Source organism: Zootoca vivipara, chromosome 6 (genome assembly GCF_965207765.1).
Source record: "Zootoca vivipara chromosome 6, rZooViv2.hap1.1, whole genome shotgun sequence".
Lineage (NCBI taxonomy): Eukaryota > Metazoa > Chordata > Lepidosauria > Squamata > Lacertidae > Zootoca > Zootoca vivipara.
The window spans coordinates 38,317,157-38,331,818 of NC_142589.1; the positions used below are offsets into that span (position 1 = coordinate 38,317,157).

General features: G+C 47.4%; 1 protein-coding gene across 1 annotated transcript in view; it reads left to right on the plus strand.

Moving 5' to 3' along the window:
• SLC7A5 (solute carrier family 7 member 5) overlaps nucleotides 1–14,414 on the plus strand; it is a 49,533-nt gene extending 35,119 nt beyond the window's left edge. The window contains exons 5-10 of the mRNA XM_035117901.3: nucleotides 2,891–3,014; nucleotides 4,057–4,160; nucleotides 4,803–4,899; nucleotides 9,668–9,817; nucleotides 10,834–11,011; nucleotides 13,517–14,414. Of these exons, the coding sequence (XP_034973792.1) occupies nucleotides 2,891–3,014; nucleotides 4,057–4,160; nucleotides 4,803–4,899; nucleotides 9,668–9,817; nucleotides 10,834–11,011; nucleotides 13,517–13,572 (709 nt within the window). The 3' untranslated portion in view covers nucleotides 13,573–14,414. The remainder of the gene's footprint in view (nucleotides 1–2,890; nucleotides 3,015–4,056; nucleotides 4,161–4,802; nucleotides 4,900–9,667; nucleotides 9,818–10,833; nucleotides 11,012–13,516) is intronic.
• The last annotated feature ends 248 nt before the right edge of the window (nucleotides 14,415–14,662 follow it).

Consider the following 14,662-nt stretch of genomic DNA (forward strand, 5'->3'; position numbering starts at 1 on the left):
AGCATTTGCCTCTCATCCTTGTTCGCCAAAAGTCCCCTAACTCGCCTGCCACAAACTGGCCCACCAGGTGCCTTGCAAAGAGAACAACAAAATGGCTGCTGGGAGGGGGCGTTGGTATCGGGTACAATATGGCGTTTGTGGATGGTGGTTGCAGCACAGCTTCCTTGCACTTTTGTGCGCTGCATTTGCCCGTGAAACAGCCTCCCTGGTGATCAGATATTGCTGTACAGATACTTGCCACCACTTCAGCGCTTTTACTGCCGTCAGTGGCTGGATTGCCTCTTGGTTTTCTAGGAAAGAGGCTTCTAACAGCTGAATGCCAGGTTGAAAACTCAACAGGGAAAGCTTCCTCCATCACTGTCTCTAGGCAAAGCTCCTCCTGTCAGCAGATTCAAAGATTATTAAAAAATATTTATATACCCTTGTTCATAAAAAAACAACGACACCAGAGTGGTTTACAGCAATTGTACAAACCAACCCGTACTTGCTATGGCTGTACACAGATCCCCAAGTTCCAATAAAAAGTGCAGCGCAAGACAATTAAAACAAATTCCTTAATTGGAAAGCCCGTTAAAAATATGATTTAAACCTGAAAAAAATAATTGTGCCCTCACCCAGCTCTCACAGATCAATATTTATTGATCTCTGTTCTCCAGATGCCCGTCCTTATGAAGCCAAAGCAGCCACAGAAGCAATAGGGAGCTTAAAGCTAAGGGGGGATTTGTAGCAGGCCCTGCTTTCAGAATCCTAAAATAAGGCTTCATCTGGGGCAAGAGGTGTGATTGACTTGTATTTATAGATTTCCAGCGTTTCTCCAGAACTTGTTTTTTGCATAATAAGAGTCACCAGCTTTCTTTTCCGGCAGTGCTCCTGTGCCTCTTGACAGCTTTGTGGCATGCAGAGAAGCCTGGATGGCAAAGCTCTTCTGGGGTCGGAGCTGAATTTTGCTTCTCAGCCATGTAGCTGTTGAAGAGCGCTGTTGGTTGCCAATGCCGTTATGTGCTCCCTTTCCCCCACAAGTCATTCCATACCATGTTATATACTATGGGAGGAGTGGCCCTGTTTCGCCAGACACCGAATATGGAAGCCCTATAATTTGGGCAGTTCAGGGAGAATTCAGATAGCAGGCTTTGTGTCTATTGTTTCAATCAGAAATCTGGTGGAGTGTTGGTGGGTTTTTTTAAAGAAAAGCTTTGCTGAACCTGGCTAAGCATCCTGTTGCCTGCAGCATTGAACCTGGTGCCCCAATAGGAAGCCCACAAGCAGGACCTGAGTGCAAAGAGCAGCATCTCTCCCCGCTCACATCCCCCAGTATTCATAGGCATGCAACCTCCGGCAGCGAGGCACAGCATTGCCATCCTGACTAGTAGCCACCAAGAGCCTTGTCTTCCGTGAAATCTTCTAATTCACATGTGCAATCAGGATTTTGCAGCAAAGTGTGTTGGAATCGGATATGCCTGTTCAGATTCACGCACAGCCCTAAGAAGGTACAAACCGCCTGCAGCGGGTGGGGTGGGGGTCTGTGTTATTGTTCTTTCCCGGAGGCTGAGCCCCCTCCCTCCCAACTCCCTGCGATGCTTGGCTCAAACTACAAAGGTTTGTAGAGGCTCAGTTCATCTGACCTGGATGCTTTATAACTTCTAAAGTATGTTTGTCGTGGCTGCAATTAGATTGTCAAACACAGCATATCCACTGGCCTTTCCTGGCTTTCTCGTCTGCTGGTTGGTTACATGTAGCATCAGGGCCGGCTCTAGGTAGACCCCCGGTGGCGCCGGGCGCCGGGTGCCGGGCCGGTAGGCAGGGCGCTGCGCGGCCGAAGCCGCACGGAAACCATGCTACACCCTGCGAGGGAGGGGGCGCCGGAGCGATCTCCGCCCCTCAGGACCAGGGCGCACGACCTGCTCGAGACTGCCCTGTGTAGCATCGAGGAGGTCTTCGTTTTTTAAAACTCTCTTGTTTTTTAAATGATTGGACTAAGGCAGGTAGGCTGAGCTTTCCAGACGTTTTGGACTACAACTCCATCAGCTCTAGCCAGTGCATCTGTGTGATGTCATGGCTGACTGGGGCCAATGACAGCTGAGGTCCAAAATATTTGGAGGGCACCAGATATTGGGGAATAGGCTGGTCTATCTCATTTGATTTGTTTGCCTTATTTTCCTCCCTTGCCTGCTACAGCCCAGCCTCGTCATGCACTTGGGAGTTTAAAAAGAGTTTTCTACCCAAACTAGGACATGTTCCTAATCCACAGCCAGGTGGCTTTGTGGGGTTTAATTCCACAAGCTGGCACGGAGGCAGCTGTGAATCTCTGCCCCAGTCAGCGTGGTCCCTGCTAACTAAGCCAGCAAGAAGGAGCATGTGGCCTGACTCGCAGGTTCTTCCAAAGTAGCTCCTGTTTTGTGAGGAGCAACGCAGGAAGCAATAGAATATATTGTGCTGGGCAGTTACTCTGGGGGGGTGGGGGGGGGTGGGAGAGCAAGTGGGCTTCCCTCAGGCATCTGATTCACCACTGTGGGAAACAGGATGTGGAGCTAGATTGGCCTTTGATTTGATCCAACCGAGCTCTCCTAAGGGTCTTACGATAAGCAGGAGGCTGTTTTCAATAGAAAATAGCTTTTTGCAGCGAGCTGCTCTGATCCCGGAGGAGATGGATTTTCTGCCGTCTTGCGTATGGCCTCTTAATCCTAAACGTGGTGGGGCTCTGCCGCTATATTCAGATTTTCCCCTCCTCTGTAACTTGGTGATCCAACCTGTCTGCATGACTAAAGAATAATGTCTCTTCTTCTGATGCCGCCGTTGTGACGTGCATCAGTGGTGCCCAGGGCCATCCCCCAGAGGTGATCTTAGAACCGCTTGCAAAACACTCTAACCCTCTCCCAACGTTTCCCCTCAGAAACCTGCCTCTGGCCATCATCATCTCCCTGCCCATCGTCACCTTGGTTTACGTCTTGACCAACCTGGCTTACTTCACAACGCTGTCTGTGGATCAGATGTTGGTGTCGGAAGCTGTTGCTGTGGTAAAATATGGAATGATTCATGGCTGCCCTTTTAGCTAGTTTGCTTCTCTGGCTTTTTGACATTTCCCTGTGTGCAATCTGGACCTGGCTGCCTCGTGCTATCTTGGAGTTCCATCTTTGCCATTCAGCCAACGCTGTTCTTTCCCCACTGCCACCCCCTCTGTGTTGGAGGATGCCATCGTGGCTCACATGACGATGAGCTGGGATAAGTGGAACGGTAGCCAAGGATATGTATCGTGTCTGAGAAACCATCACCACTGGCTATAAGAGCAAATCAGCCTGTATGGTCTCGTGATCAGTTTCCAAAGTGACACCTCACAGGGGGAAGTGCTGTGTCAGAATTGACGTGAAATGTCCTCTCCTTTTTTTCTCTCTCTTTTGAGGCCAGCTGTTGTTTTGCCGCTTGTAATTTTAAACACTTAGAGCATGCAGCTGCTACTGATTTATGCAGCCAGCATGATGGTGCCCTGGCTAGAGGGTTGGGGAGACCTTGGGTCAAATGGGAGCTTGCCCAAAAAGCCCCTGTAGGGGAAGCCTCTGTCTCTCAGCCTTCCCGATCTCACAGGCTGGTTGTTGATGCTAAAACGGAAGGCTGTCTAAGAGCCACGCCTGTTCTCCTGAGTCCCCTAGAAGGAAGGGGAAGGGGGGAAATGTGACAGGTAACTTGCTCCTTGTTCTTAACGATTGCCAGCGCAACGACCCTGCAAATGAGATCAATTTTCAGTTGGCAGGAAGAGGAAAATCACCCCCCCCCTCCCCGTGTCATAGCTGTCAAGTTTTCCCTTTTCTCGTGAGGAAGCCTGTTCAGCATAAAGGAATTTCCCTTAAAATAAAGGGAGAAATTGACAGCTATGCCCTGTGTGCCTCACTGGGCTGAGGGTTTCCTGGATTCAAATCAGTCTGTGAATCACATGATCTTGCAAATCCAATTTAGCCCACCTGGGCAATGCCACCTTCTCACTTCTTCACGTGCTCAGCTGTTGGCATCTCCTGGGCAAACCTCTGACTCTCCTCTTCTTTCCTCCTTCCTGTTTGCCATTAGGATTTTGGGAACTATCACCTGGGCGTCATGGCTTGGATCATCCCCGTCTTTGTTGGCCTGTCGTGCTTTGGCTCAGTCAATGGGTCGCTCTTCACTTCATCCAGGTACGCGTCTTGCTCCTCTGGTGGAGTGGGAGAGTCTCCTGTGGTGACTGGAGGGTGGAAATGGGAGCTTGAATGAAAAGCAGGCAATCCTATAAATACTTCTCCGGGATCTTTCAGGATAACAACTTGCCTCATGTATTCCATTTTTTGTTGTGGAATACCTTCCACACCTCTTCTGTGTTTATTGGCCGTGCCTTGTATCAGGTCACACTTGTGCACCTAGCTTCCAGCACTGCGATCTCTGGATGGCAGTGACTTCCTGGAGTCTCCGGCAGAGCAGGGTCTTTCCCCATCACCTCATTTGTAGCTGGAGATGCCGGGGATCGAACTGGGAGCCTTCTGCATGCCAGGCGAGTGTTCTGCCCCTGACCTATATCCCCTCAATCCCATTGGAGAATATCTCAGAGTGGCCCTTCCCTATCACACTGTGCAACGGACAGAGGCATCCTGGTGAGTCCTGGAGGATTAGCTTCCTCCTTGTCTGTATGAAACTGGTGCAGCTCCAGACAGAATCCTCTGAGGCACAGTAATTTGGCTCCCCAGGCCTCACAATGAGCTCCTTCTAGCTGCACGGCCCTCTTAAAGTAATTTCAGGCAGTGTGAATTAACCACAGTGTTCTTTCCCCTCTTTCTCTCTCTTAGGCTGTTCTTCGTTGGTGCTCGTGAGGGACACCTGCCTTCTGTTCTGTCCATGATCCATCCCAGGCTCCTCACGCCGATGCCTTCACTTGTCTTCACAGTAAGGATGCCTACAGGATAACCTTCATCCTTTTCCATTTGAGGGGCGGTATAGGCAGCGATGACCCCCCAACCTAGATGGCTTTACAAGAGGATTAGACAAATTCATAGAGGAGAAGAATATCAATGGCTACGTCTTACTGTCTTAAGTGGATTTGTTTATTTTTTAAAAAAGTTCTGTTGGCGCGGCCATTACAACAAAATGGCTGGTGGTGTTGGGAGGTGGGGGGGGGAAGAGGATGCAGGTACACCTTCAACAGTTCTGCTCATTCAAGTTTCAGTTTGGAGGGGGCGTGTATTATAAGCAAAATATCTTCTGCATTCATTAGGCAGAGAGTTAGCTGTCGGCTTCCCTTGCAGCTTGGTAAGCATCCAATTTCTGTTCCCAGCGATACATCGCTATGTTTGGCGAGTGAGGACAGCTCTTCCGTCTGCTGCTGGATTGCTGGGATGGTGTTTACTCTTCCAGTGATGTAAAATGATAGGTTTGGCAACCTGCAGGCCATGACTTGCAAACCAGTTCCGCTGCCCTTGGAATAGAGCTCCGTAAACAGGAGCAATGCTGCTTTGTTGGTGGGTTTTCGATCTGTTCTCAGGACCAGTTTTATGCAGGCAGTGACCTCCGTCCAGAACTGAGAAGCAACTGCGTCATGCTGAGATGGTTTAGGAAGAGTTAGTCTTGCAGGCATCGCCTTTTGAACCACAGGCCATAGCAGAAGGCTGATGCCATTTGCAAAAGACTTCAAATAAGTTGGAGTTCTAGTTGTGAGTTAAACAGAAAGGAAAGATACCAAGAACTGTGGCCAGTAATTTCAATGTAAGGAATAAAACCTACTCACGAGTTGCAGTCAAATAAAGGTATGTATTCTAGTGAGAATAACAGATTTAAACAGAACACACAAAAAGCTTCAAGTTCACAGGAGCATATGTAGCTTCAAATAGGTGTTGCACCTTAGAATTCACAAAATGTGCATATATAGTGGTACAAAATATATCAATAAACAATAACAATAACTGTCAAACCGATTCCAAAAGTGTTCTAAAGGGTCATTTTATATAGAGCTGGAGTGCTGAGTCGATTCAGGACAAGACCCCAGTATTGTTCATGAAAGAGTTGTTTTATATATAAAGCCGAAGTGCCAAGTCGATTCAGGGGAAAAACCCAGGACAGGACCCTGTTTCGATATGGACGCCTTCGTCAGCTGGTAATATCAAATAATACATAGATTACATCACAATTCATTTTGACTTAAAGCATGCATTATTATCATTTTCAGACATGATATTTGAAACGCATAGAATTTCATTTCAAAAATCAACACGACTTCATAAATTAGGTAAGGAACCAAATGCCATAAAATGCTATGTGATACTGCAAAATTTAAGCCATGCCAATTTAGAATTGTGATGTAATCTATGTATTATTTGATATTACCAGCTGACAAAGGCGTCCATATCAAAACAGGGCCCTGTTCTGGGTTGTTTTCCTGAATCAACTCGGCACTTCGGCTTTATATATAAAACAACTCTTTCATGAACAATACTGGGGTCTTGCCCTGAATCGACTCAGCACTCCAGCTCTATATAAAATGACCCTTTAGAACACTTTTGGAATTGGTTTGATAGTTATTGTTATTGTTTATTGATATCTTTTGTACCATTATATATACATATTTTGTGAATTCTAAGGTGCAACACCTATTTGAAGCCCACATATGCTCCTGTGAACTTGAAGCTTTTTTGTGTTCTGTTTAAATCTGTTACAGTATTTGCAAAAGACTGCCTGCGTTTTGCTTTTGAATTGGTGGGCCTTTCGTTTGCAGTGCCCAAGCAGCACCTGTTGAACATATCCAACTAGCCAAAGCTGCCTCTATCCTTGCTTGCTTCCAGCCCACCTTCTCAGTCAGCTTATTACAGCTGCATCGTTTGGGTCCCTTAAAGCAGGGGAAGATCTGCCCTGATTTAAAGCTGTGGCACTTTGTACCACCTTTGGGCTAGGGGTCTATTGTCCTGCTTGTCCCATCTGGGGCTGGGGGCAGGACATTGTGAAGCTGGAGAAAGGTTCATCCAAAATGATCAGGAGGATTAGAGCAGCTTCCCCAAAATGTTTGGGGCTTGTTCACTCCTGCAGGAATTTTGAGATGACTTTTAAAAGTGGATTGAGCAAATTCATGGGCAGTGGCTATCTGTCATTATGGCTAATGCTGCTTCTTTAGGAACATAGGAAGTTTCCTTACACTGACTCAGATCTTTGGTCCATCTTGCTTTGTTTATTATTATTATTATTATTATTATTACTATTTTTATTATTATTATTATTATTATTATTATTATTATTACTGTTGCTGCTGCTGCTGCTACTACTACTACTTCTTAAATATGTATACCACCCTATACCCACAGATCTCAGAGGTTCACAGCATAAAATCACAATATAAAAACACAAAATATGTAATAAAAACAAAAACAAGAGCAACCCAATCATCCCTCCCCTCCCCAACACATTTTAAAAGGGCATCTGATGCCAGTGTCTCTCCAGGATTTCAGGCAGGCGTCTCCCCCAACCCTACCTGAAGATGCCAGGGATTGAACCTGGAACCCTCTGGTTGCAAGACAGATGCTCTGCCACTGAGCTATGGCCCCACGCTGCCTCTTTAGCTGGAGGTTTTGTCACAGAATACCAGCTGCTAGGGAGCAGCAGCAGCAGAAGTCTGTCAGAGAGGGGCGGCTTTGTCCCCCACTTGTCAGCTTCCACATAGAGAAGCTGGGTGCTAAGATAGATGAGCCTTTGGTCAGATGGAGAAGGGCTGCTCTTGCATTCTCATTTCCTCATGGACTGTTCTTTATAGCTTTGGGGGACGCAGCAGTGGAAGAGGCAGTGTTGGAGCCAGGAGAGGCAACGCGGACAGCTGCATCACTCTTTTTTCTTGAGAGAGAGAAAGAAAGAGAGAGAGAGACAGACAGAGGGAGAGGGAAAGAAAGCAGAAGAAGAGAGGTCCCAGCTTTCACTCTGCAGCATTCCTGGCTGCTTCTTGCTGCTCAAAGAACTCCCTGCGGCACGGGCTGAGAGTGTGCCAGGATGCTCATGCCAGAGCCTGTGGTGACAAGGACAGCAAAGCTGTTCTCACCCAGCTTAAGCCAGCTGCTTCTCTTCTCATTGTCATCAACACGAGTGGATTTGGCCTGGCAGTGGGGAGCGTGGTGTGGACAGCAGTCATGGACACTGGATTGGATCAACCTGCTGAATTGCACTCAGTTTTGACCGGGTGTGTGTGTGTGTGTGTGTCTAGATAGAAGTCACTTTCCCCTGACAATGCGGAAGGCTGATGGAATTTTTGGAGAGGGTGACACTCTGGTCCATCAGAGATGGCTTCCCACTGACCACTCAGGAAGGGGGTGTGTGGGATTAAGCCATGGATAGGAAACATCTGTAGCCCTGCAGGTGTCACTGGGCTCATACCCTCCAACATTTATCTGATGAAAATAGAGGCCTCCCTAATAATAATAATAATAATAATAATAATAATAATTAATAATAATAATTAATAATAATACCCCACCCATCTGACTGGGTTGCCTCAACCACTCTGGGCAGCTTCCAACACATATAAAAACATAATAAACATTAAACTTTTTTTAAAAAAAACCACCTTCCCAATACAGGGCTGCCTTCAAATGGGCGTCGGGTAACTCCATACCCTCCAACATTTCTCTGATGACAATCAGATCATCATAAGGAAAAGCACGGTATTCTGGGATCAAATCAGAAGCTGGGACAGCTTTTGTAAATCCGGGACTGTCCCTGGGACACTTGGAGGGACTGTGAACTCCAAGCCGCACCCACCATAGCAGCCAGCATGGCTCATGGTTGCAGAGGTGTGTGTGTGTGTGCGGTGGACTTAGAATCTAGCAACATCTGGAGGGGGGGACCAACTCGCCACTGCTGTGTTGAGCAAATCTTTTGCTTGAGAGACCAGAGTGCTGCCCCCTGGCTGAGGTTTGGTGAGTTGTTCCAGAGAGCGGCTTCCATTTAATGGAGAACTGAGAGGGGCGTCGTAGGTTTTTTGTTTTCTTTTAAAGTTTTAGGGAAATCTGAGAAGGACTAGCCACCTTGCTTGTTTGAGCTTGCGCTCTGAATTTCCTGCTTCTGCCTGCTGGTTCTATGCCAGGGGTCCCCAGACTACGGCCAGGGGGGGGCACATACAGCCCCTGAGGCTCTTTTATGCGGCCCCTGGGGACCCCCACTGCCTGCTGCCGCCGCCCGCTCTTACCGGCACGGCTGCCGACTTCCAACCCGGAAAAGCGCCGGAAATAGCTTGTGCGCACACACAAGCGTCATTTCCGGTGTACTTCCAGGTTGGAGGAGGCTTCTGCACATGCGCACAAGCTATTTCTGGCGCTTTCCAGGTCGGGAGTGTGCCAGAAATAGTGTTTGTGCATGGGCACGTGTAGCCGCACGCTCCTCCACCCTCTGGCCCACCACGCAATCAGCGCGGCGGGCATCCGGCCCGAAGCCGGGTAAGTTTGAGGACCCCTGCTCTATGCCTACCTCCACTGCACAAGTTTCAAAGGTTTAAAACTCAAGTGCAAGAGCCACGTTTGTTTTCTAGTGGCTGCCGTTCAAATGGCAAAATCGCCTGCGCTACCACGCCCTCCATTAATTCTCATTTTTGCAGGCATCAAAAGGCAATGATTGCCATTTGGGTCACTCCTGAATTTTATCGATCTGTTTCCTCTCCTCTCCCCGCTCCCCCCTTCCAAATCTGCAGTGCATCATGACTTTGCTCTACGCCTTCTCCAACGACATATTCTCAGTCATCAACTTCTTCAGCTTCTTCAACTGGCTCTGCGTGGCCCTGGCTATCATCGGCATGTTGTGGTTGAGATACAAGAAGCCAGAGCTGGAGAGGCCTATAAAGGTGAGAGAGGGATGTGGTGGCGGCAGCAGAAGTGTGGGAGTTTTCATGGGGGATAAGGCTGTCAATGGCCATGCTCTGCCTCCACACTCAGAGGCAGTCATGGTTCCGAATGCCAGGTGCTGGGAATCGCAGCTGGGCAGACTTCAGATGTTGTGTTCAGGTCCCGCTTTCGAGTTTCCCACAAGCATCTGGTTGTGAGAACAGGATGCTGGACTAGATGGGTCATTGGCTGATCCAGTGGGGCTCTTTTTGTGGGCTCTGTTTATTGATTTACTATACTTTCATCCTGCTTTTCAGTCAGTTATTGTTTCCTAAATCGACTCATATCAATTAAAAAGTGAGAGAAGCTTCACCCTCAGATTTACAGACTAAAAAAGGCACTCAAGGCAAGCAGGGGAGGAGGGAAAGGGCATAGCTGTGCCATTGCTTCGAGGCCAGAACCAAGTAGTGAGCTGTAAGAGGGCTTTTCCATTCAGCTGAGGACAAGCTGATCTTCCCTTGCTTGTGTTTCTGCTTCAAAGGTCCCTGCAGATTTACCCCAATCTTCTGGAAGGGATTTAAATGCGTACCAGAAATTTTAAGTTTACACAGTTAAAGTGGAGAGAAGCTCTCTTGTCACACTAGCGTATAATAAATTAGCTTTATTTTTTAAATGGACTTCTTGGGGGTTGTAAAATGTGGGGAGAAGGGTGGGAGCCAGTGTGGCGTGGCAGTTAGAGTGTTTGATTTGGGAGACCAGGGTTCAGATCCTCAATTGAAGCTCACTGGATTGGACCTTGGGCCAGGCACTACCTCTCAGCCTGCCAACCTCACAGGGTTGTTGTTTGTGGGGGGGGGAGAACTACATGTGCCACCTTGGTCGCCAAGTGGTCTATAAAGGTTTTTAATTGAATTAAACAAAATTGAAGCAGTGAGTGGTTAATCTAGTCCAATGGGTTTTTGTTCTTTTGGTATAGAAATTATCTGATTTTGCTGCTCTTTTGTGTCTCATCCCCCCGGCACTTTCCCATGTACAGGTGAACCTCATTTTACCCATCTTCTTCATCCTGGCCTGCATATTCCTGATTGTCGTCTCTTTCTGGATGACCCCAAAGGAGTGTGGCATTGGCTTCACCATCATTCTCAGCGGGGTCCCCGTTTACTACTTTGGGGTCTGGTGGACAAACAAACCAAAGTGGCTTCTCCAGCTCATATGTGAGTCCCTTTCCTGGCTTGCAGGGTGATGGCGGCATTGTGCGGGTTAGGAATGGGTGCAAGAGCAGTAATCCATACTCTTGATCTCAGCATAATGGTATTAAATCAATTTGTGCGGGGGGTTTTTTTAAATCCCCTTTCGATATATTGTTAAAAGTATGGGAGGGAAAATATATTATCCTTTGACCCACGTGTGTGGGATAAATAACAAAAGAATCAGCTGGATGCCTGGTTTCAAAGTGTGGGAATAAACTCACTCTCCGGCAGGACAGAGTCACTAGTAGCAGAGTTTGAACTCACAAAGTCAAGCAGCATTAGGAATGTAAACCGTTAAACCTTTTGCATATCTTGTTCAGTCAGCTTGCAAAGCGTTCCCCTCTTTCTACTCCTCTTGCAATGAACAGACAACACACTGTTAAGTAAGTTTAAAATGCGTTACTTACAAAATTTTCCAAAGGTTAGATTCATGCATTTATCCAAGCAGCACCAAGAAGAACACAGGCATACTACCCCCAGGCACACACTTTTTCCTGCCTCACTGAGAAGGACCAGTCAGATTTTGTGGGGGCAGCTGGAATTCTAGGTTCTAGGAACTATTATTTGTGCTACATTGCCTATTTGCATCCTCCAACCCTAACCCTCCACACACACTCAACCCCACCCCAGTCTGAACTCTGCAGGAAGCCTGAACTCTGCAGGTAGGTTGCATCATGCCAGCTGAGCAAGTTCCCTCATTCCAGAACCTGTGCTTGCTTGGTGGTGCCACAGGTGTTCAGCGCACTCTCCAACCACAACCTTTGCCTGCCAAACATCCCCATTTCAGTCCCTGGTCTCTGCAGGTAGAGCAGGGAAAGCCTCTTCTGACTGAAATCCCAGAGAGCCCATATTGAGCTGGGTGGACCAATGGTCTGCCTTGGCAGAGGACAGCTTCCTCTGTTCCTATAAGCAGAAAAGCCTAAGATCTGGTTTATTTAAACACAACTAAAATGCAACTTTAATCAGCTCCCAGTCACAGTCCTCTTAGCTCTCTCTTCTCCGACTCCCCTGTTAGTCTGTCTTTCTCCTTGTTAACTTTCCAGTCAGGCTAAGACCTTCCTATTCAGATGGGCCTTTGATAACTAGGTGCAAATGATTTTGACCACCGGGATGCTCTCAGGGCAATCAATATTTTCATGCTGGTTCTAAATGTGCTTTGTTGTCATTTAGCTATTGCTTTTAACTAGTTTTATCTACACTATTTTGCATTTTATGAAGATGTTTTTAAAATGCTGCAAGTCATCTTGAATTCCAACTTGAGAGAAAGGTGGGATATAAAAATATATTAAACAACAACAACAACTTGAGGGCAGTCAGCTTATATATGTCCACTGCACAGAGCAAGTGTTGAGGGGCCAGTTGGGTCTCCTGGCCTGCCCTCCTTCTTTTTCAGCCCCAGAAACAAAGTTCTGTTTGAACAGCTGAATCATGAGAAGTCTCACTGGATGGTGTCCATGTAACTAAACACCACCATCTGTCTCTCCGGGGGCTCCAGACGACAACAACAAACAGGCTGACCTAGAAATGCAGAGTAGCAGAAGCGCCAAGGGTTTAGTGCTGCACTTTCGGGTGGAGAACGCAAGAGCTTTTCAGTGGTTCCTCTCTCAGATTCTCTCTCCCTTTATGCACACACTTTCTTCCTCTTCCAAGTATCAGTCTCTGCTCTTAGAGAAGCCAATTTTTAAAGCTGTTGGGTGACAAATCAGCATATTAATTGCTGCAGGCCTTCCGTCCTTCCAGAGAATAGCGGGGTGGCCAGGGAGGGGGGAGGCATATGGAATATTCCAGAGCAGATGGAAGGAATATCTTGCAAGTGTCTTAATACAAAGCTAATGCTCTTGATGCCTTGTGTTGTTTACCAACCTCCCGCCCAAGAAAATCTCCTTGTAGCCAGAAAGTGTTGGTGCAAGCCAAGTGTCCAGCCCTTTTGCTGGAAGCAGGCAGAAGTTGAATGGGGAACATTTTGAGAGAGGCTTTACATTCTTCAGGGTGCAGCTTTGTTTCTCGTTTGTCCCTCTGGACAAACAGGTGCTACAGGTTTTGGGGGGGGGGAATACTTCCAAGCCCTGTTCGACAGAGGCAAAAGCGACGTGAGCATACACACCACTCACCATGATCCCTTGCTCAAACCACCTTTCACATTTTTATTTTTATTTTTATCATTACTACTACTACTACTACTACTACTACTATTGATGATGATTATAATGATGATGACGACGTTGCTGGTCGCTTTATCTTGTCCAAGGCAACCCAAAGCGACTTACAACCAAGCAAACCTATTTTGCTATGCATCGGGCAGTGGGCAGGTGCACATTTGAGAGAGCCATACACTCCTGCAGATTCTAAGCAGAATGACAATTTGTTAGAATGTCCTTAAAACTCCCTTTCAGTGTTTACGGTTTCCAAGCATTTCACAGTGCAGCTTGGTAATTTTTGTTTTTTGTCCATCCCCCTCCCTCAAAACAGATTCCACGACAGTCCTGTGCCAGAAGATGATGGAGGTTGTCCCACAGGAATCTTAAAACTAGAGAAAAGGCATTCGGTCCAGACCAACGCACAATATTATTTTGAAAACCACGAGTACGTCGGACTCTTCGTTCAACAAGAAAGCAAACCTCGAAACCAGGGGCCTGACAGTGACAAGTCCCTAGACCCCTGCTGCCTGCATGGCCCTCCCCTCCCCTCCTCCTTCCCTCCCCTTCCCCCCAAGCCAGGCAGCTGACCAGAGGCAAGAGGCAAAGAGTCCCAGGTGCAAATTTAATCCAGGAAGAGAAGTTTCTGCTGGGAACCTCAAGAGGCCTCAGTAGACCCACCAACAGGGAAGCCAACAGGATGGCAATGTTTACATGTGCAGCTGTGGGCTGGACTCTTGGGTCTGTCCTTTGCTTAGTCCTCTCTTTCATTAGCAGCCCACGTTTCTCCACCCTGAGTTCCTTTACAAAAGGAAAACGAGAGTTGCCAAGAATCACCAGCAGGACCACAACTGCCCCCTCCACATGTCCAGAAAGGACAAAGAATCCAATGCAACTGATTCTCTTGCCGGCGGAGGGTTTTCCTGGGGCGCAAAAAAAATGTCTGTGCCCCTCCCACCCCGAGCTTTACACTCCTTAAAACAGATGGACACGCACACAGGCAAAAACAAGGAAAACTGCGACGCTGAAATTGTGGACTTGCACAGATATCAACTTAATTCCACTCGCAAAAAGACTTGGCTGCCCCAACATGAACTTTTTTTTTAATTATTATTGTTGTTAATTATTTTTTTTAGGGATCTGCTTTTTATTTTCTTCCCTTTTTCCCTTTTAAGATTCCCATGTAGTTCCGCTTTGTATTTGACTTGCAATAAACATTTTGTATATGGTCACCCTTGCGACGTTCCTTCCAGGCGGCTCTTTAAGTTGACACCTCTTGGGCACCCAAGCTAAAAGCTCCCTCCGGGGCCTCTGAATCTACGGCGATCTCTGCGGCCAGAAATGAAACGCTGCCAGCTTTGGTGGCTACAGGAGATATCCAGCTTGCTCTCCATGATCAGCCTTCACCCGGTTACCTTCTGCAGGATCGATCGGCGACTTCAGGCTGCACCAGCGGTTACGCCAATCCCTGCCGCTTTCT